The 27,893-nt window shown below is 38.6% G+C and overlaps 1 protein-coding gene across 1 annotated transcript in view; it reads right to left on the bottom strand.

Moving 5' to 3' along the window:
• Positions 1-27,893, bottom strand: part of ATP8A1 (ATPase phospholipid transporting 8A1) — a 211,479-nt gene that overhangs the window by 105,933 nt on the left and 77,653 nt on the right. The window contains exons 15-20 of the mRNA XM_081092781.1: positions 24,114-24,158; positions 15,502-15,574; positions 12,522-12,627; positions 10,685-10,767; positions 5,527-5,576; positions 3,487-3,556 (exon numbers count right to left, since the gene is read on the bottom strand). Of these exons, the coding sequence (XP_080948907.1) occupies positions 3,487-3,556; positions 5,527-5,576; positions 10,685-10,767; positions 12,522-12,627; positions 15,502-15,574; positions 24,114-24,158 (427 nt within the window). The remainder of the gene's footprint in view (positions 1-3,486; positions 3,557-5,526; positions 5,577-10,684; positions 10,768-12,521; positions 12,628-15,501; positions 15,575-24,113; positions 24,159-27,893) is intronic.

Here is a 27,893-nt window from a genome sequence, read left to right as displayed (position 1 = left end):
AGAAAGAACTATTTGCCTCCTTTGCCCCACAGAAACCAATCTCCAGCCACTCCTTCCTGATTCCAAACCCAGGGCCTAGGACTCCCACCCCACTCAGCTCAAGCTTCATTTCAATGTATGGCTTTAACTTTCTGTTCCTATTTGCTTTTGAGCCTGGTTTTGTCTTTTTTCTCCTTATACTGTTATCCATCACTGTCATGACATTGAGGAAATACATCGAAGTATGAACAGACTAGCTTGACTGGGAAATATTAGTGATGGCTTCTTAATTGACTTCTATAATAATAAAACCATAATATGCTAATTAGACCAGACGTCCTTCCAGATGACCTTCTGGACAAAGCCCGGGCGGCCAGAGGGAAGCCCGGGTCCTGGGTACCAGAGGGAAGCCAGTGCTGGCAGCCGGGGGAAGGAAGGCCTACTTTTACACGAATTTTGTGTATCAGGCCTCTTTAGTTTATTACTAAAGTACTATGTTGCACCTGTCACTGTTGATTATTCACTCTACCAAGGAATCATCTCCAAATTTCAGTCTCCCCACTCCCCCCCACCCCATACCCTCTGAGTTTCACCTTTAGTCCTGCTCTCTTTTCATGTGATATTGTCTTCCTGTGAGTTCTCATCCATCTTCTGCTGTTAGTTTCCACCTGCACTGTTATCTCCTAAGTCTGTATCAGCACCCCAGTTTTCGTCCCCCAGGAAATCCAGGGTATCTCTGCCTTATGGGCCGGAGGTTGCCCCCAACACCCTAGCTTGGAAGTGGTATCAGTTAGTAAACTCAGCCAGGTAGAAATATGACAGTAACCCTAGACCATCTCTCTCCTCATCACCCACATGTAATCGGTTACTAAATCCTAAATCTCTGTCCTCTCAGTCCTCTCTGCATCTGACTTGGTTCAGATCCTTATCAACTCTTGCCTGGACTATCATCTAATAGCCTCAACTGGTAACTCCATATACATCTCTTTCTTGTCTTAACTCATCTTCCTAAATGGCATTAGAACAATCTAGAAACAAACATAAAAGTTCTTGGGCATCAAAAAACCTATGAGCTAATTCATCTTTCCAGCCTTACATTCTGCTGTTCTCTGCCAAACTACACGTAGTTCTCAAATGTACCTTACTGTTTTATATGCTTATGCCTTTTTAATATTTAACCACATTTCATACCCAATTTGAAAATGGGGAAAAACAATGCAATGAGCAAGTTAATGTTTGCCAACGATGCCTATGATTATTCAAAAAGGAAATCCAGTGTTTTTATTTTGTATTCAATGCTTTAATTCCCCAAACAAAATTTCTAGGTAGATTACTCAAAACTAAGCAGGACAAAATGTGAGCTGGCTATACTAAACTGGACACTTTTACATCCTCCATTCAAAGAGAGAGGTCTTAAAGGCTCCCTTTATCCCCTTATCATTGAATGTTACCATGGAGATGCAGACGGTCTTTACAATATGCCTTCATATTGTATTGCCGGGAGCCGGTCCATCCTTGCTGTTTCAAAGGACCTGGCATATATGGCATACTGTTCTTAATATGTTTGCTCACCTTCTTGGCACTATGTGTTTTAACCAAGGTCTCCTCTCTGAGAAAGGTTTTCCCCAGGTAGGGATTTTCCCCTGAAATTAGGGAGGGAATAAAACCCCTCAACTAAGTGCCAGGCGGGTAATTAATCACTTTAACTATGAACAATCATGCTTAAGCTACATAATCTTTACTCCCTGGAATGGAGATAAGAAACGCCCTAACCTTTGTAATAGAGATTGATAGGATTGAATCAACTGGTATAAATACAGATGTAACAAGACAGCAAGACACAGAACTTAGAACACAGAACTTAGAAGACAGAACTTAGAAGACAGAACCTACACAGAACCTAGAGACAGAAGAACTTTGCTGGAGAGAACATGGCAAAAGATCCTGGACTGAACCTGACTACAGAAATTGGCAAGAGAACCTGACTAGAACCTGGCTACAGAACCTGGCTGGAGAACCTGGAGAACCTAGCAAGAGAACATGGACACAGAACCTGGCTGGAGATCCTAAGCAGAACCTCTCTGGAGTTCCAGACCAGAACTTGGCTGGAGATCCTGGCTAGGCTGCTGATCAACTGAACACTGCCTCCGTGTCCTTCCTTCTTCACCGACTCCGTCCACGCCTTTGGGAACCCCTGGACCTGCTGGGGTTGGACCCCGGCATTGTATCCTCATCTTCTCTTTATATATATTTCTCTGACTAGTCTTAAGCTCCTGACAAGTCTTGGGTCTTATCTTCCTACATCCAAATCCATTTCAAAGTCTAGTAGATAAAATGTACACAACAAATAAATGTTAATTGTTTGGATCAACAACCAAAGGAATTTTAAGACTAAACTCATGAGACACCACGAAGTAGTTCTAGCAAATGCTTTAAAACCAAGGCACTGAAAAACACTCTGGCCGAAACCGGTTTGGCTCAGTGGATGGAGCGTCGGCCTGCGGACTGAAAGGTCCCAGGTTCGATTCTGGTCAAGGGCATGTACCTGGGTTGCGGGCATATCCCCAGTAGGAGATGTGCAGGAGGCAGATGATCGATGTTTCTCTCTCATCGATGTTTCTAACTATCTCCCTCCCTTCCTCTCTGTAAAAAATCAATAAAATATATTTTAAAAAAAAGAAAAAAAAAGAAAAACACTCTCAACAGGAATTAAGTAAGATGCTTGGGCTTTGTAATAAGGTCAATTTCCAAGTTCCATGGAATTTTAAAGTGAGGTTTTTTATTATATTCAAAATTGCAAAGTTCCAAGTTGGTACATTACCTGACTAGTCCAAGTAGACTAAGGTATCTGAAAAGGATAATTCAGAAGGAAAATACTGACCAATTTTAAGAACAACAAAAAAGGCTCTGGCCAGTAGATTTCTTATTTTTCAATGAGTGGAAAAATATTTTAACTAGGAAAATTAAATTAGAATGACCTATTGCTGTTTCTGGCAATCTAACCTGTCAACATACCAAAGCCAACCAATAGTTAAAAATTCTGTTATAATTTAAAACAATGCAAGACAAATAGCGATCACCACATGAAGAAATTATAGCAGTAATTCTGATCCAATACCCCCCCCCCCCCGGCCCATTTCAGTGGTCTTTAAAAATTAAAATTCAAATTGGTGTGGATCACTACCTTTCTAGTACAATTTAAAAATATTTTCTGTATTTAAGTGTCTCTTATCTTCTTTATGTAATATAAACCTTAAATGTTATGTATCAAAAATCAAATTATATGAATAACCTAGGCCATACTTTTTTAAAGCACCAAACTGACCCAGAAGGAATTCCACATTGCACCAGAAGAGACCAAACACTATTACTATAAAACACCAACGAAAGTGGATGTCAGCAACTTCATGCTACACATCTGTGTTACATTTCCACAGCAGAATGCTTAACATAGACATTATAAGCCATCATCAATCAAACCTGCAAAAGACAAAAATAAAAACTTACAGCTCCTTTGCAGTAGAGTCGTAATTTCCCGGATGGAGTGCGAACGATCACCGACATTCTTTTCCTGGTGCTGGAAGAGAAGGTTTTCCATAACGTGTCATCATCCTGGGAACACGCATCGCTATGTCTGTCATGCCTCATAAACTTTAATGGTCACACCGAAAAAATCAACGTGACCAAAATGTGACCATGTATACAAACCATCCCCTGGGTGTGCAGCTGGGTGCCTCGGAAAGTTCCTTTACGTTTTTCAAGGCCGTAGGATACCATCTGCTGCCCCGGAGGGATAATTTACGAAACAGCTCCCTAGACACCTGCTGGAGTTAGTACCCACCAGGGTAGAGGAGCGCTCTGGTTCAATGTGTTCAGATTAAAGAACAACAACTACATTTAAGCCGGTATGTTTTAGGATGAACTGTATGTCACTAAAAACAGAAATGACAGTCTCTCCTCGCCACTGCACGCAATGGCTCAATCCAACACCTGCTTTTCAACCTTCCTCTGAGCTGACTTCGCAGCAGTTTCTCACACAGGTGACCAGGATCGTCCCGGAATCATCCTCTTCCGCTGGCTCCGTGACATTATCCTCTGCTTCTCTAACCACAAAGCAGTCTCATGGCCAATTCCCCCCTTTTTCTAATCAACCCTTAAATTTGGAGTTACTCACGGCTCAATCCTTGGCCTTTCTTGTTTCCCTCATTCTCTATTTTATATCCAGCGGATCCAACTCATCTCCATGGCTTTGGGCACCATTGACAGGCCCACGAATACAGAGTTTCTATTTCGCCCACTGGCTTCTCTTTCATGCTCCCGGCCATCATACCCAGCTGCCTGCCTCGGACACCTCCATTTGTGTATCTCACAGGCATGTACAATTCAAACATGTCACCCGCCACATCTATTCCTATTGCTGTACCTGCCACCTGTGTAAACAGTACCTCTGTCTACCCAGCTATTCATGCCTGAGACTCTAATTCCTTCCTTCTTTCCCCTTCCACATCCAATCCATCCCAAAGTCCCCCTGACACTCCTCAAGGTACCTGGGTTCTATCAATTTCACTTATTTTCACTACTATCAGCCTAATTTAAACCACCAATGTTTCTCAAGGAGCCTGTTTTAATACCACCTTATTCACCTTTTTCCCTTTCACCCTTACGCCTACCCCCATCACCCTTAAGCATCCCGCAAAAGCCTAACCTCCCAACCTTGCTTTCTTTTTCTTCGTGGCACTAACCACTCAGCATAGGGCTTATAAGTGTATGCTAATAAACGAACATATCCACATGCTAATGGATAGGCTATTTATAAATATTTTATAGATATAATACAAGGGAGCGTAGGAAAAACAGCCACTTTGCCCTGTGAATGGCGGTGAAACCTTTGAAGGCCCTTCTGTCTGTAGCTGAAGACTATTTGCCCCAAGAATGTAGGTCAGCTGGGAAACGAACTAGGCATGTGGGAATAAAAAGCCTACAACCCAGATATATCACTGATGATAACAGAAGGCCTTCATTATTTGACGTTAAGAAATGAAGTGAGTAGAATAATCTCATTGCTTTCTGCTCTTTCCCACTAGATAGTGACTGGGTTGATACCTAACAGAGACTTGGATATGTTTTCCGGAATCCCAGAGACGGTTAGGTTTAATGAGCACATAATTAGAGTGGTGGGATCTTAACTCTGATTCATCTTCACTCCACATCAATCTTGGTCCCTCTAAGTACAACACTGTTTCCAGATCATTAGCCGCAAGACTCCTGGTCCTATACCCCACGGCTGTGATGCAGACAGTCACGCTGAAAAATAGTTTTACACTATCTTCAGGCATCCTATCTTGCAACATTCTGAAGGAAGCTGTTTCTGATTTATTTCCAGCTATGAAAATTAAACACTGTACCAAAGATTTTAATGTAATATTTTGTCTAAATAAGTTCAGTTAAAGAAAATAAAACACACTTTCTTACTTATTTAAAAAGGGAAAAATAACAATAGATAGACATTTATCTTATGCACACAAATCATAGAGCAGATGTTTTTACCTGGTGAACTCCAGGACATTGAGCAATTCATATCTTTCTTCTTGCCCCAGCTATAAAGAAAAGGAGTTTATGATTACATAAAGTTGGAAGTTTCTTTGCCTTCTTGGAAATAAACCTTAGTCATGAAATTTTAATGTAAGAAATGTCAACACCAACAAATCGTCCCTTTTGAAATATATCATCTTTTATTGAACTTACTAATTTTAAGGTTAAGATGGAAGATTGAACATTGCCATTTTTTACTTATTGATAGATTTTGAGAGAGAGAGAGAGAGAGAGAGAGAGAGAGAGAGAGAGAGAGAAAGAGACATTAAGTTGTTGTCCCATTTATTTATGTATTCATTGGTTGGTTCTTGTATGTGCCCTGACCATGGATTGAACCTGCAACCTTGGCATATTGGGACGATACTCTAGCCTGAACATTCACACTTAATTTCCATCCTTCCCAAAGCCCCACAAAAAGGACAGTAAACACTTAAAGAGAAACACACTTCTAATGGCAGGAAAAAAAAAAAAAAAGACAATAGCACCAAAAATTTGAAAAGAGCTCAATGAGTGGTATCTTACTTAGCAGAAACAGGAAGGTCAAATGCCACATTAGCCACTGAAAAGCTGGGAACCAACCTGATTTGTACCACATCATCCTTCAAAGTCTATGGAAGTGAAATGCCAGACAGCTCTCCGACTATGAGGTAAAAGGAGGGGCCTAAAATAGGGAGGACTGGATAGGAGCTACTTGAAAAGAAGCCCAAACACTGGCCCTTCCTGCACTGGCAGGAGACTGGGGTGAAAGAGGACCTTTCGTCTAGAAGTGGACGGGCACAGCTGACGATACGGCATTGCCATCCTGATGCTGGATGCTGGGCCTTAATGCCCCGACCCACTCAACTCCCTACACTGTGCAGCCAGATCTTTCCAGGCAGAAATTGGAAGGTGACTCTCTGGAGAATCCAACAAACCAAGAGAAGTCCTAGAGGTACAGCTATCACAATTCCCCAAACTAACCCTACGAGACCACCGTACCAGGAGGCTCATTGTTGACAAATACTCTTATGCTCAGAACTGCCACATCAGCTTTCACGTTCCTCATTCTTAACCATGAGGATCCCAAAGATTCATAGATATCTACAGAAAGCTGTTAACACGGAACAAAGATACCCAAAACACACAGGCAAAGGCAATTTGGAGGAAAGAGAGTTCAAACACAACACGGGATGTCGGCCCATGGAGAGCCAGGTTCTGGGTTTCCTGATGGGCATGGGCTGGGGCGGACGGGGAGATGTGAGCAGGTCCTGATGCCTGGTCACTTGGTTTCAATACCAGATGGAAGTGGCTTGACATGCTTCATAGGTGGCACTTTCTGTTCTGTCATCGGAATTATACTGCAGTGGCTTCCTGATGGCATGAAACTTGTTGCAGTCCTTTATACTCTTGAAAATATTGCTGCCTTAGCAGTATATGCTGTTGCTTCTTCTTCTTCATATTATTATTATTATTATTATTATTATTATTATTATTACTAGAGGGCACGAAATTCATGCTCAGGTGGGTTCCCTAGGCCTGGCCAGCAATCAGGGCCAATCAGGTTCCCTGTCCCAGCCTGGGGCCTGCCAGCTGGGGGGGGGGGGGGGGGCAACCGCCACTGCGGCAAGTGGGCGGTGGGCTGATCGGAGCCTGTTGGCCGGGGGGAGGGACCGGAAGGTTGGCCGGCAGTCTCCATTGACGATTGGGGCCTGCAGGCTGGGGGCAGCTCCTGCATCTGGCCCCTGGTGGTCAGTGCACGTCATAATGACTGGTCGTTCCGTCATAATGGTTGCTTAGGCTTTTATATCTATAGATTATTATTATTATTATTATTATTATTATTATTATTATTAATCCTCACCTGAGAACATTTTTCCATGGATTTTTTTTTTTTTTTAGAGAGAGTGTAAGGGATGGGGAGAGACAGAAACATTGATGTCAGAGAGACACATCGATTAGTTGCCTCCCACATGCCCCTGATCAAGGCCAAGCCTGCCACCAAGGTATGTGCCCTTGACCAGAATTGAGCCTGGGATCTTCAGTACGTGGATGGAGGCTCTATCCACTGAGCAAAACCAGCTATGGCCAGTATATGCTTTTTAATGGACCCATGAAGACAATGTTTGAAACAGTAAGCTTGCTTATAACAATTCTTATCTTTTTGTGATTAACATGTATACCCTGTATGCTACTCTTTGGTGGTATAGGAGGAGATTGGCCTTACTGTTCTACATATTACAGCTCTGGTCAAAGAGCTGGTATAGTCTACCATATACCATATATAAGGGATGCTGTAATTAAATGTTGGTCATTTTTCCTAAGTAGAAAATGAGAAATTTTGAAAAAGAACATTTGAAAGTCAATGTTTAGTTATTGGTGAAGCATGCTTTCCCCAAAACAATTATCACAGCCAAAAACAACTGCAGTGACAGTTTAAGCATTTACACTCTGGTGAAAACTATTGTTTAATTAAATTGCTATGCATGTAAATTTATTTTTTTATGTCTATTCTTTTTGTGAATTAAATAAAAACTTCAAAGAACTATCATTATTCCTCTCAGAGAAATAACATAAGTATGACATGCATGAAACAAAAACAGCATACTACTAAAAAAGAAATATTGACAGGGCAAAAAAAATTTTTGGAAATCAAAAACATGATAGGGAAAATGAAAAAAAAAATCAATAGACGGGCAAGAAGACAAAGTTGAGGAAAACTTCCAAGAAGTAGAACAAAAAGGCAAAGGCCTGAAAAGAAGTTAAAAGATTAGTTCAAGAATTCTAAAGAGAGCAGAGCAAAAAGAAAGAAGGAAAATGGAATCATTCAAGAAAATTTTCCAGAACTGAGGAATGGCCTATCAATCTAAAAATGGAAAAGGGTCCAGTGCTCGGTAAAATGGGTTAAAATGTTCCCACTAAGGGATAGGATCGTGCAATTTCAAAACTCTTAGGACGAAGAAGATCCTACAATCTTCAGAGAGGGGGCGGGGGCAGGGCAAGTCACAAAATATGTGGAATCACAATGGGTTCTGATTTCTCAACTAGGTGTGCTGGAAGCCAGAAGACAGTGAAGCAATCAAAATTCTTAAGGAAAATGATTTCCATCCTGAAATTCTATTTTCAGGCAGACTATCAACTATTAGGCACCATGGTAGGATAAAAAATGTTTAGACTTGAAAGGACTAAGAAAACAAATAATTCCCCTTGTATCGTTTCTCAAGAAGCCACTAAAGAATGTGCTCCACAAAAAGGAAAGAGTAAACCAAGAACAAGGAGAATGGGCTTTAGGAAACAGGAGATCCAGTACAGACTAAAGGTAAGGAAAGGGAATACAGGACAGTGACCCCAGGGTGACAGCTGTAAAACTGAACTGTCAGCCAGGGCATCTGAGAGCCCTGCAAGGCAAGGGCTGGGCTTGCTGAGGGCTATCCCGACTGTGTCCTCTCCTTCCGTGACAACTTTTTAACCTGATGAAACTCGCAGATCATGTGCCCCATCAAAACAAGGGAGTTCCCTGAGAGAGAAGACTTGAGATATAGGAAAAGTCCTAAACAGGAGAAAAATCTAAAGGAATGTCAAATGCCAGAGAAGCAGCCTTAGAGCTAAACTGGCCCAGACCAAGGAGAATGGAGGACTTCAAGAAGGATGCCTCAAGAATGGATTAGCTAACGTACAGGTTATCTGATAAAGGTGTGCTAAGAAGGTACAGAGACAATCAGCAATAGGTAGAAAGAAAAATAAGCACCTGAAAAATGTAGACATTTAGCTTTAGGAAATAAAAAGAAACATATTTTCGGGAAACAATTTTAGGTCAGGAAACAAAATTAAAACAAGAAAATATTGACTATAGCAATGGTCAGCTATGAATATCACTACAGGTGTAATAATATAAACACTAACTGATGAGTTATAATGATATAATTTGTATACAATCACGTACATATTCCTTAAATGTATAGTTCAATGAAATTCATATAGTTTGACAAAGGCATACTTGGTGTAATCACCCCCTCAAACAAGATACTGAATATTCTCATCACCCCATAAATTCCTTTGTGCCCTTTTCCAATCTCCTCCCTGACTCCAAGGCAACCACTGATCTGAATTCTATCACCACAAATCACTTTTGCCTGATTTTGAGCTGCATATAAATGAAACTAAAGAGTATGCACTCCTTTGTGCCTGATTTTTTCTCAACGTAATGATTTTGAGATTTATCCATGCTATTGATGAATCGTTAATTCATTCCTTTTTATTGTTTAGATATCCTATTGTATTAGCATATCATAATCCATTTATCCATTGTCCTACTGATGGACATTTGGTTTGTTTCCAGTTTTTGGCTACCATGAATAAAGCTGCGAAGAACATTCCATTAGACATCGTTTTGTGGACACAGCTTTCATTTTTCCTGGGTAACTATGAGAACAAGTTCTGGGTTAGGTGCAAGTTTACTTGTATTAGAAAACTCTAAAAGGTTTTCCAAAGGGATTGCATCATATTGTGAGTTTACTAGCAATATCTGGGTGCTCCACTTCCTCTATATTCTCATTAACATTTGGTGCAATGGTTTTTATTTTAGCCCTTTTGGTGATATGCAGTGGCATCTCCTTGTAATTTTAATTTGCTACTGATCAAGGCCAAGCCTTATCTTATCTTTTTGTGATTAACATGTATACCCTGTATGCTACTCTGTGGTAGTCCCTAATGACTAACAATGTTTTTTCATGGGCCATTGATACATCTTCTTTTGAGAAATGTTTAAGTCTTTTGGCCATTTAATAAACTGGGTCTGATTACTTCTTTAACCAAAAATTGTAATACAAATATAATAATATTGGGAAGATATGGTGAGTCAGAAGAGCTAAATCCTCACTTAACATAATAAAACAGAAAGTCAATAGACACGTATAATATTGAAGAAATTATATTAATCACAGGTATCATTAATCACATACACTCTTTGAAAATATGAGATGTATAAATGCCTGAAGAAAGAGATAAAGTAACAGAAGGTGGTTGCCTCTAGAGTAGGGAACCTCTATTTTAAAACAAGCCATTTGGTATTATTTTATCTTTAAAGTTATACATGGTTTACTTTGATGAAAAAAAGACTTAAAAATAAATAACTTACCGAATCTATAATCACTGAGTCAGGTGTTCTTCCAGTGAAAACAAAATTCAATTGCTTGGCTGCTCTGACCAAGGCTCCCTCATCTGTTTTGGGAAAATAGGTGAAAGCAAATACACGGTGATATGAAAATTATTCCCAGTACAAGAGAAATACATCACTGTAATATACTTTGCTGTTTAATTTTTAAAGTAATATATATTGTATTGATTTCAGAGAGGAAGAGAGAGGGGGAGAGAGAGAGAAACATCAATGATGAGAATCACTGATTGGCTGCCTCCTGCATGCCCCACACTGGGGACTGAGTCCACAACATGGGCATGTGCCCTGACCGGGAATCGAACCGTGACCTCCTGGTTCATAAGATGACGCTCAACCACCGAGCCACCTAAGCTGGGTGCTGTTTTAATTTTTAAAGCATTAAAATTCTTCTTATTCTGGCTCCTGTTATGCGATCTATTTACTTTAACATTATATAACAATGCCAAAGGAATGAATATAATAATCTGAGATAAGTATAAACCCAGAGTCCTGTTTTTGGACATTAAGACTCAGTATTTATTTATTTATTTATTTATTTATTTATTTATTTATTTTAAATATATTTTATTAATTTTTTACAGAGAGGAAGGGAGACAGATAGAGAGTTAGAAACATCGATGAGAGAGAAACATCAATCAGTTGCCTCCTGCACACCTCCCACTGGGGAAGTGCCTGCAACCCAGGTACATGCCCTTGACCAGAATCGAACCTGGGACCCCTCAGTCCGCAGGCCGATGCTCTATCCACTGAGCCAAACCGGTTTCGGCAAGACTCAGTCTTATTTGTAAACAAGAATGAAAATGTACATGTACCTCTTGGTCTAGCATATTTTCTAGAAAAACCTTTCTCAAAATGAATGACACAAAACTGCCTTCTTACATTTTAAGTTTTTCCTCCTATAACATTGATTGTAGAAAAACTAATGCTACTAATTGAAAATTTGACTTAAATGAATATTAATGAATGGATGCTTGATTTTTTCATATATTAGTTATTGTCATCACCATGCTACCTTAAAACTTCTTGTTGCTGAGGGTAGGGTGTGGGGTAAGAGAATGTTCACGTAGTTTCTATCCCAACAATGTGAGATGTAACATTTCTTACACTTAGAAGGAATTGGGTACACTCTACTAGGTTATAGCTACTGGTTTAGAATACAGTTTAAAATACTTTTAACAAAGTTTCCCAGAGTGTGTTCCTTCTTTCCTAAAACCTTATAATAACTGAATTGACTATTTACTCAAATTTACATTGAAAATAGGTCTAAAATTAAACTCAAGACTTAACTGTGCTAATACATTATTTTAAGGAATCCCTTCAAATGTGTAAATCATCCTCATCCAAATAAATACACAATAATTTATTATGGATTATCATTCCCCAAAGAGGGAAGCAAAGTTGGTGTTCTAAAATGCAGACTATTTAGGCAAACAGATCTTCCTTTTCTGTCTGCTTATGTGCAAAAACAGTTTTTGACTAAGTTTTTTTTTGAAAAGAAGGGAGAATTACTATATGCATATAAAAGAATACTTTTGCTTATTTGAGTTTTGTTATTCAAATTTCTGTATGTTATGTCATCTACCAAAATTATATAAACAAAGTTTTATATTTTAACATATAGATATATTTAATTCCAAGAGCCAAGGTTTGTCTAATTAGTAAATGATTTTTTTTATCTAAAAAACATAAGTTGGTTATTTTAATTTTTCAAATTAAATTGATTTTTTTCTTGACAATCTCAAATTTCAGAATAATTTTCCACTGGAAAAAAAATACATCACAATTACGTCATTTGTACCTGGAGATGCTGCTTGATAAATAAGCTTGTCGCCTTCTCGCTCTGGTACTGCTGTGTGACAGACTGCCATCATGGTGAGAAATTCACAGATTACAGGTGCAGTTGGCTGTAAGAAATAAAGCTACATTAGACCTTCTCACTTAAACATTCTGACACTCATGACAGCAATATTCCTTCATGCCCATCTATTAAGAGTATAGCTATTAAATATCGAAGGTAGGAGGTTATAGCTAACTAAGAAGACAACATTACTATGAAGAAAAAATATTTTTAACTAAAACCATTCATTCTTGTATTCTCTCATTCATTTTTTTTTTTTTTAGAAAATTTATTTATTTTTTTAATATATTTTATTGATTTTTTACAGAGAGGAAGGGAGAGAGATAGAGAGTTGGAAACATCGATGAGAGAGAAACATCGATCAGCTGCCTCCTGCACATCTCCCACTGGGGATGTGCCCGCAACCCAGGTACATGCCCTTGACCGGAATCAAACCCGGGACCCTTGAGTCCGCAGGCCGATGCTCTATCCACTGAGCCAAACCGGTTTCGGCCTCTCATTCATTTTTAAACATTTATACAAGACAACTCTGTGTTGTCAAATAGAAAGAGTACAGTGAAAAAAGTGGATATGGTCAAATACTGGGCTTAGAAGACAGAAGAGAAAGTCTAAAATGTTCTTGATCTGGTTCGAACTCCTGACCATATTTAAATTTTTTTCTTTCTTTTTTTCTTTCTTTCTTTTTTTTTTTTTTTTTTTTTTTTACAGAGAGAGGAAGGGAGAGGGAGAGAGAGAGAGATAGAAACATTGATGAGAGAGAAACATCATCGATCAGCTGCCTCCTGCACGCCCCACACTGGGGATTGATTCCACAATCCAGACATGTGCCCTGACAGGGAATCGAACCAGAGACCTCTTGGTTCATAGGTCAGTGCTCAACCACCGAGCCACACTGGCCGGGCCCTGACCAGATTTAAATTTTAGGCCTCTCATCTTACTGTGGTTCACTATTTTAGGTTTGGGTGATGATGGCAGGGGATTCCTCTGTAATTCCTTGTCCTCCCTCTCTCTAAAACTGGCCACCTTAACTGACAGTTTTTTCCAAATAAAGAAATGACTGAGCAGTTCCTATGTACAGTGGACTCATGTGACCCAAGGAAGACATGAAAGTGAATCCTTTCTGCAAGGAGCTTCGTTTATAAGAGAAAAGAAGCCAGATCTCACATCAAACATCTGCCTGTCTGGCTCTTGATGAAGAAAAATGTCATTCAAATTAATAAAAAAAAAATATTTCTCTATGCTGTTGGACAAAGAATAAAAGAAAACAGCCCGGCCAGTGTTGCTCAGTGGTTGATCGTCGACCCATGCACCAGGAGGTCACTGGTTTCATTCCTGGTCAGGGCACATACTCTGGTTGTGGGCTGGGTCCCCAGCAGGGGGCGTGCAGGAGGCAGCCATTGATGTTTTTCTCTCATTGATGTTTCTATCTCTCACCCTCACCTTTCCTCTCTCTCTAAAATCAATAAAAACATATTAAAAAAAAAAAGAAAACAAAAAGGAAGTGATTGAAAAACTAAATCAAATTATTATTTGAGAAAACTGTGTTCAAGTGACAATAGACAGAAGACACATGGTCCCTGCCCTGTGAAGCTTCGACTTGCGGGGAGAACAGAACACAGATAAACATACATGTGTAACCTATTTATAGAGTGAAAAGGGCTACAAAGAAGAGAACGTGCAAACACATGTAATGTGATTGGGGTGAGTTCGTGGTTGTTCTGAAGATAACGCGATATTTAAGCTGGTGAGGTTGTAGCTTCATGAGAAACTGAGCAGAGAGTTTTCCATCAAACAGGAACCTAATATGACTGAAAAGACCCTAAGGAAGGAAATAATGAAGTGTGTTCGAGAACCTAAAGGCAAACTAGCGGGGCCTGGGGAAAAAGAAGGGACGAGCGGCTCCGAGTGAGGTTGGGACAGGCAGGCCCCGATCACGTAACTCGGAGTCGTTAAGAGGGAAAGCAGACAATGGTTTTGCACAGGGAAGCGGTGGGACTGATTTCCCCTTGCATCATGGCAGCTGTCTTGTGCAACAGAAACTGGAAGAAGTGAAAAGGAAACCAGGGAGAATGGTTAGGAGGCATTCCAGTAATTCACACACGGGATGCTGGGAGTCTGGCCTCAGGGAGTGAACGAGAGAATAAAGACGACATTTGAGACACATTCTAGAAGTCAGAATTGACAAGGACTCGGTGACTCCATTGATTGGAGATGGAGGGACAAGGAAGTATCAAAAGCAACCCAAACGTTCCTAGAAAGAAAATTAAGTCAGGTCGTGGTGTAAGTTACTGAACCTGAGGGCACTGGAGGGAAGAGGAGGTCTAGGTCTAGGTTTTGTGGGTCCTGAAGTAATATTCTGTTGCAGGCTCTCTTAAGAAAAAAGGATATAAAAATAGCCATACAAACACATTACAAGAGCTCCATCCAGAGGCACAGGTGGTAGCTTCACCCGTTCGTCAGAGGGAGCATGTTGTGCACATATTGAAGCAACTGTGAGAAAAAGTTCTGGGGTTTAAACTCCAGGAAACCCTACCACCTACTCTGATGAAATTTTAGTGCCCATGACTTGATAAAGATGTCCATAGTTCTTAATGTATATATTTGGCACTGGCCTATCATTCTGAGCAGGTAATTCATTTCTACAGATATTTCGAAATTGTTAATAGTGAGTTCTTTCAAACAAAGAGGGTTCTAATATTATTTAACATAAGACATTGTTACAAGATAGAATACTGATAATGATAATAGTAAAACTAAATATCTAATAACCATGCTGGCCAAGTTTAAAAAACTAGCAACAGATTTCAAAATTTATTAAAAATAATCACAAAACTTAATACATAAACAGGGAAGATAATTCAGGAAAATGTTCATTAGTTTTCACTCACTAATTAAAATATAATGATTTTATATCACTTACATGATTATTTTGGAGATTTTCCAGCAATGATGAATCATTAAATGTTTTTTCGTCTCCAAACTGTGAGCTCTGCCTACAGGGGGAAAAGAAGGAGCAAACCTGGTTTAATTATAGCAGCTCACTGAACTATTTGTAACTTTTTAAATAAATAGCTATGCCTGCAAACCTTTAATAAATATAATTTAGAGTGCATTAATGAATACAGCATCACAAATTTCATGAATAAATCAGAAAATATAATCAAGCATTGTGAAATATGACAGACTTTCGTAGCATAAAGAAAACAGTATTTTATAGTTAATTTTCCTGGAGTGAAATCATATTGTAGCCAGTGAAGTTTTAAAATTTTAATTTAAAAAATCTAACAAAGCTGCTAAAACACCAGGAATTGAATTTCTTCTACTTCTATAATTTTTTTCAAGTTTTAAGAATTCTGAGATAAAGTTATTATTAAAAACAATACTGACGAATACTTTTACCATAGCCTATGAGAAATCTTTATTTGTAGTAATTAACACCACACGATTATCATATGCAATATAAAAATATGAATAAACTACATATTTTATCATCACTAACAAATATCTGACATGCTTCCATACATATCACAAGTGCTCTGTATATTGAGGAGAAAAATCACAAAGGTGTATGGGATTCTTTTGTGCTTGACTACCTTCAGGTCAGCAAACACATTATGCACGTCAGAAGAAACAAACGGAGTCGGAATGGCCTCTGTAATCTAGCTATTATTAATCTTGGCAATGAAGTTTAATATAAAACTGTGGAAATTCAAAAGAACAAGGACCATTTAGTTGGGAATGTCAAACCTAAAGGGTATACTTTGCAATGTTCAGTGAAAATATATAGATCTACGCTTGTGTACACTGAAGAAAATTTCAGAATTAGTTCACTGAGGAAAAAAATATGTTCAATATTAAATGACTGTAAACCAGAAAGTTTTAAATCACAATCTTTATAGGTTTCAAAGAGCATTATCTATGTCAATGTGCCAAGTAGCAAGAGTTTCATAATTTTAAAGCCAGCAGTTTAAAAGGGAAAATCACTGAAGAAAAAAGAATTTAAATAACCGAACATACACAATACCCCATGAAACATATTTTTCCCCCAAACCAAAAGAGGATGTTAGAACATTTATAATGAAATACATCTATATTTACATGTAGTATTTGATCTATTAATTCTCAAAATTATAATACAACTTTATTAACATGTAGTAGGTTAGAATTCTCAAAACATCCCTGGAAAGCAGAATCAACACATTATTATAATTATTATTATTCCTCCTCCTCTAGTTTTAAAGATGGAGAGAAAAATCCAAGAACTTTTAAATGACTTATTAACAGGGAGACAGAAAAATATAACACACATTTCTATTCCAAATACTGCCATTTCTTAAAAATAGTTTATTATTTGGGGTTCCATAAAATCTTCCTATTATTAAACAATTCATGAATTGTTCCTAGTTATACTTTCCCACTTACTTGTTAGATAAATTGAATTGTCAAGGAACATTCACAGTAACATCTTGCATATGGAGGTCTGCTTTGTCTTTAAAGCATTCCAGACTGAAAGCCTTTGTAAATCGGAAGATTTGTCTTGTTAACCCTTCGTACGACATGAGCGTCTACGGAGTGTGGGGATGGTTTCCGTTTTGGACGCGTGGCAGTTAGCTGGTTAATCTCACTAGTAATTCTTTCATCTTATAAATCACAGCCAACATAACTGATATAACTTTCAAATGTATTTACAACAAATAACACCAGATACGCAATTGAAATATTCACATGGACACATCACGACTTCTATTCACCAATGAAGGCTTCACCATGGATAATGCTCCGTAAGAACTCTTTCAGAAAGTGGCTTCCTTTCCAAGACCATAAAAACATAAACAACTCATCTGCTAATCACATGGCCTGGGTGGGTAATTCACCCGCCGCTCTCCAAAATCTTACACAGCATTCACTTTTAGTAAACGTAAACAGATAAAACTAAGAAGTGCATGTCACTTCAAAATAATACCCAGCTGCATTATAAATACAAGTAATACTTTAAACAGTAAATTGACAAAACTACATGAATTTGCAAACTGCTCACAAATAAAAATGCAAGTCAATATCAACGTTTTGTTAAATTTTTCCATAGAAATTTTCAAGTAGCACTTTTCTCACCAGGAGACGAAGAAATAATGGTGTTTTGCAAGAAGCAATAAGAGGGAGTGGAACTCTAAGGTAAGACAACATGAGCAGGTAGCCCACAACATCACATAACTGGTAGCTTCTTGCAGCCGGATTTAAAAGCTATTATACCCTATAAATAATTATTTCCTGTTCATACAAAAATGAAGAGTCCTCAGAGCAATAAAAGTTAACAGAAAACTCAGAAGGCATATGGCTTAATTGGTATTAGCTATTTTCATATATGACAGTATGGATTATGACATTTTTTAAAATTCATGTTGACAAGAAAGTCATCAGAAAAAAAAGAGTTGGATCTACACTTTTCACCTTGAACTAAAATAAACTTCAGATGGATGAAAAATCTAATAAAAGTACCAAAGATGCCCTAACCGGTTTGGCTCAGTGGATAGAGCATCGGCCTGCAGACTCAAGGGTCCCAAGTTCGATTCCGGTCAAGGGCATGTACCTTGGTTGCGGGCACATCCCCAGTAGGGGGTGTGCAGAGATCGATGTTTCTCTCTCATAGATGTTTCTAACTCTCTATCCCTCTCCCTTCCTCTCTGTAAAAAATCAATAAAATATATTTTAAAAAAGTACCAAGGAATGTAATAATTTTTTTTAAAAAAGTAGAAAATGCCTAAGTTCAGAAAACAAAAACAGGTAAATCTTACTGCATAAAGCTAAAACATTTCTGCGGAGCAAAAACTACTGCAAAGTCCAAAGCCAAAAACGACAAACTGGGAAAAATTCTTTCCAACTCATGTATGGAAGGCTTATTTTCATAAAATTGAAAGAACTCAGAAATCAATAAGAAAAAGATCAACAATACAATGGAACAATAAGCAAAGGATACAAACACAGTTCATACAGAAGAAAATATAATTGGCTTCAAGTATATTTTAAGTTCAGCCTTTAAATATAATGAGAGAAAAGAAATTTAAATTTGACAGAAATAAAAGTTTGACAACCCCGTGCCATCGTGATTATGGAAAAAGTTAAATCATGTCTTATCGGTGAGAATGGAAATTGGTTCAACTTCAATAAGGCAAATGGGCAATTTCTAGCAACATTTAAAATGCATGTACCCTTTGATCTGGTCATTCCAGTTCTGGGAATTTATACTAATAATCTTCCTGGAGCAAAATGTTGCATGTATTCATTTTTTCTTTGCAGCACATTTTTAATAGCAAAGGATTAGAAATAACCCAAGTTCCATCAGGGATGTTGTTTTTAAAGACGTGGTATATCCACATAATAGAATACTATACAAAAAAATGGGTAGCTATTCATGGAATATGGACAAATCTCAAGGATGCACAGTCAAAAGAAAAGCTGGTTAAAACTGTGCAGTATGCCTCACTCTCTATCAAAATATGAGAAAAAAAATACATGCTTGTATAGATCTGGAAGAATACAGCTAAAATTGGTTACACAGCACCTTCAGGAGGGGAAATGGAGAGCTCCAAGACAGGGAAGGGAGGAAAACCTCTCCCTCATTACACCCTTAGAATTTGTAACATGTTAAAGCATTATGAACTTAAAACATAAATCAAATTTAAATTAAAAAAAAACAAGAACAAAATCTATGACAGCCACCTGAAGTATATACACAGCCCACATGTAAACTAAATGTGTACATTATACACCTGCACATGTTACACACATGCACACACAGGAAGACAAAAGGCAGTGTGATTGTAAAGCATTTTTTTAAATGGATGTGTACCTTCTGCTTTTGAATGGTGCTATTGGTTCCAAATCAAAAATCCTTAAAAGAAGGTTTAATTTTTAGAAATAAATTTGTTATTCAGAGTCAGGGCCAGTAAAGTTCAAGACTATAAGCAAACAATTGAATCCAATAATATTTTTTCTGGCCATTGGTTTTAACCAAAGTAATGAGGCCTACTTTTCCACGTGACGCATAGAATTTCCCAAGGCAGTAATAAAAGAGGAACTCCAAGACATCCTCTGAAACAGCTGCCTCACTGGAATAAATAAACTACCTGTTAAATTGAAGGCTAACACTAACTTGGTTGCATTATATCTCATGATGATGAAGTCACTCCCGGGAGAATGTTTCAGTGAGCCTAGCAGAATAAAGCAATAACACTCATCCCAGACATAATTATATACAGAATGAAATGAGGAAATAAAGGAGACCAGACACTACCCCATGATATTATGATAATTCCAAAAATCACAGTGAAATGACTAAGCTTTAAGGTAACTTTTCTGGAGAATTACCCTCACTGGCATTAACTTAAAAATTACTAGAAAGAATAATATGGTGCTGTATTAAATAGTTAAGAAAAAATAAATATGTTATCTGAAATTTACTTCAAAATAATAGTGAGAGAAAGATATAGATTAACTCAAATTGGTAGTGAGTGCTTATTATTGAAGTAAGTATATGAGTACTTTTTTCCTACGCTTGAATTTTTCCACAATAAACACTAGAAAAAATGGATATGGGAATATATACCTTTGGAAAATAGCCATATCTTAGGGTTACATGAATGTTGAGAATAAGCAGATTATTTTTTCCTCCAATGGTAGATTTTTTATAGAAAGAATTAATCTGTAAGGTTATATGATAGCTTATGGTAGTTGGCAATAACAACAAAATCACACTAATTTTGAAGTAAGTGGCTAGTGGTTAGGCAATGATTTTCTCTCTCTAAACTATTTATATTGATATATTTAAGCTAGCAGAGCTTCAGCCATCATCCAATTATCTTTAATGAAAGGGTTACTACATTCTAGGTTTGCCTTTAAATTCAACTAAATGGAAAATAATCTACACACACTTAAGCGTTAAATATTATGTGTGTTTTTTTTAACTAGACATTTTTGTGGTAAATACAGTAGGGCAGTAAAATGCACACAGACCACAGGTTTTATCCATGGAATTCAATGAGCTTCACATTGAAAAGTGAAGCTGCTGACAGATGGGAATGAACTTTCCGATTCTGGATTTATGCAGTCATCACACTCTAGCTTTCCCCTGCAGACCAGCCATATGAAGACGTGGCCAGGTGCCTGGAGTGCAGGATTCAACCAGGACCACACTTTTGAGATTGGTGTCACTGGCAACATGAAACCAATCGGATGAGGTTGGGGAATGCCAGCTTTATGAATGTGCAGAACTGTTGCCCCCACACTAACTTTTCTGCAGCCAGTTTCATTCCACCTGTTCTTCCTACCTTAACAAAACAAGAAACGAAGAGAAGGTAACATGGCAAACAGCAAAGACCTCTTGTGCTCTAGAAGCAGTTCTCTTCCAAAGTTGTTTACAGTCTAGAGCAGCGGTTCTCAACCTGTGGGTCGCGACCCCTTTGGGGGTCGAACGACCCTTTCACAGGGGTTGCCTAAGACGATCGGAAAACACATGTATAATTACATATTGTTTTTGTGATTAGTCACTACGCTTTAATTATGTTCAATTTGTAACAATGAAATTGGGGGTCACCACAACATGAGGAACTGTGTTAAAGGGTCGTGGCATTAGGAAGGTTGAGAACCACTGGTCTATAGGATGTAATGTGAGCAGCACCTACTCTGTAACCAGGCTCCCACGTTTGCTGGTTGTATACTTGGGGGCTTCTTTGCCTAAATTTCACCAACTTTACAAGAGTCATGTCAATCACAGCTCCTCAAATATGTCAGGAGGTTAAATGAGAGACACCAGAGCTAACATTCTCTGTGAGCTCACCGTGTCCAAAGACGCTTCTACACCCCTTAAAAGCAGAACTCAATCCTTGCAACCTCCCGATAAAGTCCACATTCTACCAGAAGAGGACAGGCAGGAAGATATATTGTGCAACTTGTGCAAGGGCACCGATAGGGTCAGGATGTGAAGTTGGGTGGTCAGAATTCAGAGTCTTCATCCTTGACCTTACCCTGCATAGGACTGAGATACAACATAAGCTCATAAAGTATCATCTTTGCAGGCCTACATCATCTTTGATAGATGGGAAACCCAAGCATATATTTGAAATAAAGCTTATCTATAATAATGAAAGCAAAATGCTGATTAGACCAGACATCCTTCCGGATAACCTTCTGGATGAAGCTGGGGCTGCGAGGGAAGCCCGGGTCCCAGGTGCCTGCCGGTGCTGGCAGGAAGCGCAGGTTCTGGCGGGAAGCCAGTGCCAGCAGCTGGGGGAAGGAAAACTTACTCTTGCATGAATTTCGTGCATCAGGCCTCTAGTTTTATTATAAAAGTAGCAAAAGTCATCCCTAAGTGTTTATTTTAAAAATATTATGAATATATAAATTTATATGTAACTGCAAGTGGAAATGTACAGTTTATGAAAAAGCTGGCATTTTTATTTGGAGCTACCTAGCTTAGAATATCAAGTATCAAATTTTCCAAAAGAATGTTCTACAAAAAGAACCTTTTAAACTAGATAAAATAACATCCTCTCTTTCCAACAGTGATAGAAGTTATAACATAACTTCTATCAAAAATAGGATATTTCAAATGACATGAGTAAACAATCAACAATCTTTAACATCGCCAATCTTAATAAAAATATGGTAAAGGCAAATTCCTTCTTTTATGAATAAATGAGTTATCTTAGAGAAATGTGCCCTAATTCTATATTAATGAACAATGTTTAAAAGGAATAGAATGGCCCTGGCCAGTGTTCTCAGTGGTTAGAGCATTGGTCTGAACACCAAAGGGTCTCAGGTTCAATTCCCTGATTTTACTGGTGCCCTTGAACAAGTTTCATGATATCTCTTCCTGCCTGGGTTACAGGTTTGCTCCCTCCCCGTTTGTCTTGGTGGTCGGGGCACTTCCGGGAGGCAACCAATTCATGTGTCTCTTTCACATCGATGTTTCTCTCTCTCTCTCTCTCTCTCTCTCTCTCTCTCTCTCTCTCCTCCCTGCCTCCCTTCTCTCTGAAAAGCAACAGCAAAAACATCCTTGGCAGAGGATTAACAATAAAAGTAAATCAATAGAATGATTTTTAAAATTTTTATTTATTGATTTGAGAGAGGGAGGGAAGAAGAGAGAGAGAAAAGAGGAAGATCGCTTTGTTGTTCCACTTATTTAGATATTTATTGGTTGCTTCTTGTATGTGCCCTGATGGGAGATTGAACCTGTAACCTTGGCATATTGGTATGATATGCCAGGGCCTAACAGAATTATTTGATATTATAGAAAAGCAACAAATAAAAAATATACTCAACATTTTAACTATATTATCAAAATATTAAATAAAAGGGAATATCTACACCATTAAACTTGAATTATCCACTAACAGCAAGATGCTCTGGCATATTTTTAAAAATACTAAAAATTATTCAGTTGTGTGTAGGTGTTCAAATGCGTGACATTCCAAGCAATGAGCTGAAATGAGATGACTCATCAATTAGCACATGAACCAAACAGCTGCCTCTGTCATTAACCCCTAGGTCTCACGAGCTTTACTGCAAATCGTTACCAAATCGCTAATGTACTGAAATAAAATCCCAGTTGAAAAATATCAAATGATGCTTTTGGACTTCCATACATATTGGAAACGTGGTTTAATCATAAAAAACATGCACAAGCTGAAAATAAAAATGTAACCACTTATAAAGCCGCAATATTTTCCACAATTACCAGCATTAAAGGAAACTGTTTCTTGAAATTTCATTTGCCACCAAATCATGATGATTTATAAAAATATCAACATATCAACTTATACAACTATAAATAAAAATATAAATTCATGAAGGAGGGATTTTATTTTATTTTTAATTTTACTATTGTTTTTGGGGGAGGGATTTTTAAAGTAAACAAACAAACAAACACCCACCCAAAATATTGAAATTAAACCTGTAAAATGCCATCTTTAATAATTGTGAAATTAATTACACCCCATTTAACTGTAATCCTTGGTAGCATAGTCTTTCATCATTTATTCCAGACATTTGATTTTTAAAAACTCCATTTTCTAGTCCCCAAACAGATTTAATAAATGAATGAAAAGAAATGTAAAGGAAACTTCGCCGGTTGGGTATGTTTCAGTAACATCTCTCTGTAGCTCAGCAGAGTCTGTGCATAGTGGCAGAAGGTGGCAATGCTGAGCTAAAAAACAAAGTTTTTGGAGCTGTAACTGAAATCTTAGGAAGTTCACAGCCCAGGGCCCCAGGTGGGTTATTACAGACTTTATTGCCGATACACAATGTAAAACTTCGACGAGCCTAAGCCTTAAACAAAATGTCTATAAAGTGACTAACGGTTATTCAGTAGGAAATCAAGGATATGTCATGAATTTCAACAACTACGTACTTTACAGCATGTCACCATACCTGATCAGGAATGCTTTTCTTTCAAAAGTAGTGAAATGTGCCTAACAAAACAATAAAATGCAAGCCTTTTAAAGGAATCAGTGAGACAGAAAGGTCCACGTAGCTTACCATTCATCAGGAGAGCAGCCATAATCCTCAGGCTCAGGGACATGGCTTCAGAAAGCAAGAAGAGGGACAGAAAGAGATGAGGAATAGTCACAGAAAGGCTGACGGATCTTCAAAAAGTTAAGAAAATGAATTTTTAGCTGATTCTGAAAGAATGGCAGTTAGTATAGTTAGTAGAATGATCATTTACTGTAAAGAAGCAGGTTTACAAAGTTATTCTATAACTGGATAGCTACCTTGCCTCTTCAACATGAGATTTACTGATTTTATGCCCAGAATCCAGGATTCAGGAGATATTTAAACTTAGCAGTTTAACTACAAAGCCAATGGAAAATCAATCACATACTGTATAATCGGAATCAAGTGTTTTAATGAAACAAACATGCTAATACCTAGGAACAGACAATCACACTGGTAAAATTTACCACATATATTTTAGAAGTAAATCTGACTTTCAGGAGGTGATGGTTCTTTAAGCAGGTAAAATAAAATTAATTACATTTATGTAAATTAAATGGAACCACATTTTACGATTAACTGATTTTTCAAAAATTCCACTTATATCATAATTCAGTTTTTAAACCATTTATGCTCTCGAACAGGAAGCACGTTCATCAATACTTAATTTCATCCATTAGCTCAGGTGAGCACTAGGAACATGTGATGGATGTATAGCTTTTAATTTAACCAGCCAGTTATACATTCTGTCAAGTGGCCCATAACACATCACAGAGCAGAACTTATGTATGCATGTATTTATAAAAATTCTTTTCTATTGTTCATTTTCCCCCAGTTTTACTAAGATATAACTGACATATAACTGTGTAAGGTTAAGATGTACAATGTGTTTATTTGATACACTTATATACTGCAAAAACGATTACCACCATAGCCTTAGACAACATCCCCATCATATGATTATCATCTCCTTTTTGTGGCAAACACATTAAAGATTTACTCTCTTAGCAACTAGAGCAGATTTTATCTCCCATTTCTTTTGTTATATATGTTCATTCAATATTTTTCCTTTAAATCAAATATATTAGGTATAGGTAGACTTTTTAAAAATGCAGAGTTCAGTACCAATGTAAAACCATTGTTACTTTTGACAAATGTACAATTAACTTCACTGGGATCCTCTCACTCCCTATGTGACCGCCTCACTCTCTTACCCTTCACCAAAGTGGCCATGGCATGGGCCTGTCATTCCAGGGTACCTCTTCCCAGGGCACCTCTTCCACCTCCACAGGGCTGAGCTGCCTCCGTGCAGTACCCACTGCAACCACACGGAGGCAGTCCCTCCTACTCACGCGTCATTGTCTCCTACCGAAGGACTTTTGTGGAGCGTGAGAGTAAGAGCTAACCAATCCTGTCCCATGTGGGCAGGACTCCCAGAAATAGATACAGAGGCAGAGCAGCATCAGACTGTCAAACTACAGCAGGAAGGCTGGGGAGGTTTGGGGGGTGGGAGGGGGGGTAAGAGATCAACCGAAGGAGTTGTATGCATGCATATAAGCATAACCAATGGACACAAGACCCTGTGGGGTAGGGGAGGCCTGGGGAAGGTCAAGGGGGGAAAAAAAAGGAGACATATGTACTACTCTTTGTAATACTTTAAGCAATAAAACAAATTTTTTTAAAAAAGAATTAAAAAAGGCACTGGCCTACTGCAGTGCTTAAGGCAATCACTTCTGACCAACCTCAATGCTTGGACTCCAGACTATGAGGCAGGGGCAGAGAGACTGTATGAGTGCTACCCAAGCAACAACGCTGTGCCAAGGTTCTGTCAAGTGGCACTGGTGTGGCACAGCAGTCCCTGATCTCACACACCTGTCTTGCTTCTCAGGTCAGGCAGCTTAAACACCCCAGCACTCAAGGCTCAGGGTTCCCCTGCTCCCCCTACCCGCTGCCCCGCCCTGGCAGATGCTGAGCACCGTGCAGTGTGATGAGCAGCAGGCCACCCACTCACGGCTATTGATCCTGTCTGCATGAGTTTCCTGTGATCACTGCTCCAGCAGTGCTGATGTGTCTGCACGGTCTGGTTACTTCTTTGCCTTTGTTTGCACGTCTGGTCAGTGCTGTTCCATCTGCCTGGTAAGTTCTTCACTTAATCAGACTCAGTCTTAGATCTCAACTCAAGTATCACTTTCTCAGGGAGCAGTCCCTGACCTCCCTGATTAGATCAATCCCCAACCGCAGACTCCCATAGACCTTTGCACTGTGTTCTATTGGTCTGTATGATTACTGAATCAAAGCCATTAACCCCCCAATTAAGACTTCAACTCTAGGGGGCTGATCCGTATAGTCCCATCCTCGAACAGTGCCTCATCCCTAGAAGGAGATTAGCATTCACTGAAGAAGGCAAATAAAGAAATTCATGGCGTTTACCCAGCTTTCACCTATAGTCATGTGAACGGGAAGACACAATTGTTGGTTTTAATCCAGATGGGGGCAAAATTTTTATTTTTCATTTGACCATCATGAATCCAATTTGGGGCAAAGTTCACATGAAATGAGAAAAAAATAAATCAAGAGTAAATTTTGAAGCATTGTTTGAAGTGTTAAATATTATCTTCTAACAAACCAATGGAATATGCAAAACTAGGTAAAGATTATATTAGCAAGAGATTATATAAAGATTTTATTATCTTGCCCTTGAGCCAGATAAAAGCAAGAGAACTGACCTTTGACTCTACCTGGGGTAAGCTGAGGCTTGACCTCACTGCTTAAAAATGCTGAAAAAGCACCAGCTCTGACACTGTGGCCCCAAAGGCATTTTGTTAGTATGTGCAAGTATGTTATCTTCCTTCATTCTGCCACGTCCTGGAGGATAAACACCATGCTTCCTTCTGTGGGAGCTGGACGTGCACCCAGCTAACAGTTCCCCGTGTTAAACAAGTGTTACACATGCTGCGGGGCAAGTGGGGTCGTGGAAGCATGTTATTTCCCTGTCTGGACTCCGGTAACCCACGGCATTCCCACAGAGAGGTGGCTGGCAGTAATTATTTTTTCCTGTGGCGTTTGGTGGACTTAAGTAACGGTTTCTCCAAAGCCTTCAGGTATTAATAACTCTCTAACAATGCTGACGTTCCTATTGTCTGTCCATCAGGCTGTTTGGAGGAGAGGATGCTAATAAAACTCAGTCAGGGTTAAGGATCCTAAAAGCACATACACAACCAATACATGATTATTGGAAGCAGTTTAACAACTGGCCTCACTCAACAAGGCTTTAGGTGTTCTTCAAAGCATGATACAACACCGGAAAAAGAAACACATTTCTGTTTATATAGTTAAAATTTGCAAGCAAAGAAACACCTATAAAAATTTCTAAATATGTTAGAATTTTATATTTGGGCAAAAAAACCTTAAAGATCACCTGCTTTCTAATAACTCCAGAACCGAACTCAGATCTGTGGGGGAACAAAAGGGTTTAGAGCAGTGGTTCTTAACCTGTGGGTCTCGACCCCTTTGGGGGTCGAACGACCCTTTCACAGGGGTCGCCTAAGACGATCGGAAAACACATGTATAATTACATATTGTTTTTGTGATTAGTCACTATGCTTTAATTATGTTCAATTTGTAACAATGAAATTGGGGGTCACCACAACATGAGGAACTGTATTAAAGGGTCGCGGCATTAGGAAGGTTGAGAACCACTGGTTTAGAGATATTGTGCTTTTCCTGGGACACCTTTGCTGTCTACAGTCCCCACCCACCTCTTCACCTCACTCATTCTCCCCTCACTTCGTATCTAAAGCTCCTGAATTTTGAGCTCTCGCAGGA

This window comes from Myotis nattereri, assembly GCF_964212035.1.
Source record: "Myotis nattereri genome assembly, chromosome: 1".
Classification (NCBI taxonomy): Eukaryota; Metazoa; Chordata; class Mammalia; order Chiroptera; family Vespertilionidae; genus Myotis; species Myotis nattereri.
This window is presented reverse-complemented; position numbering and strand designations above follow the sequence as displayed.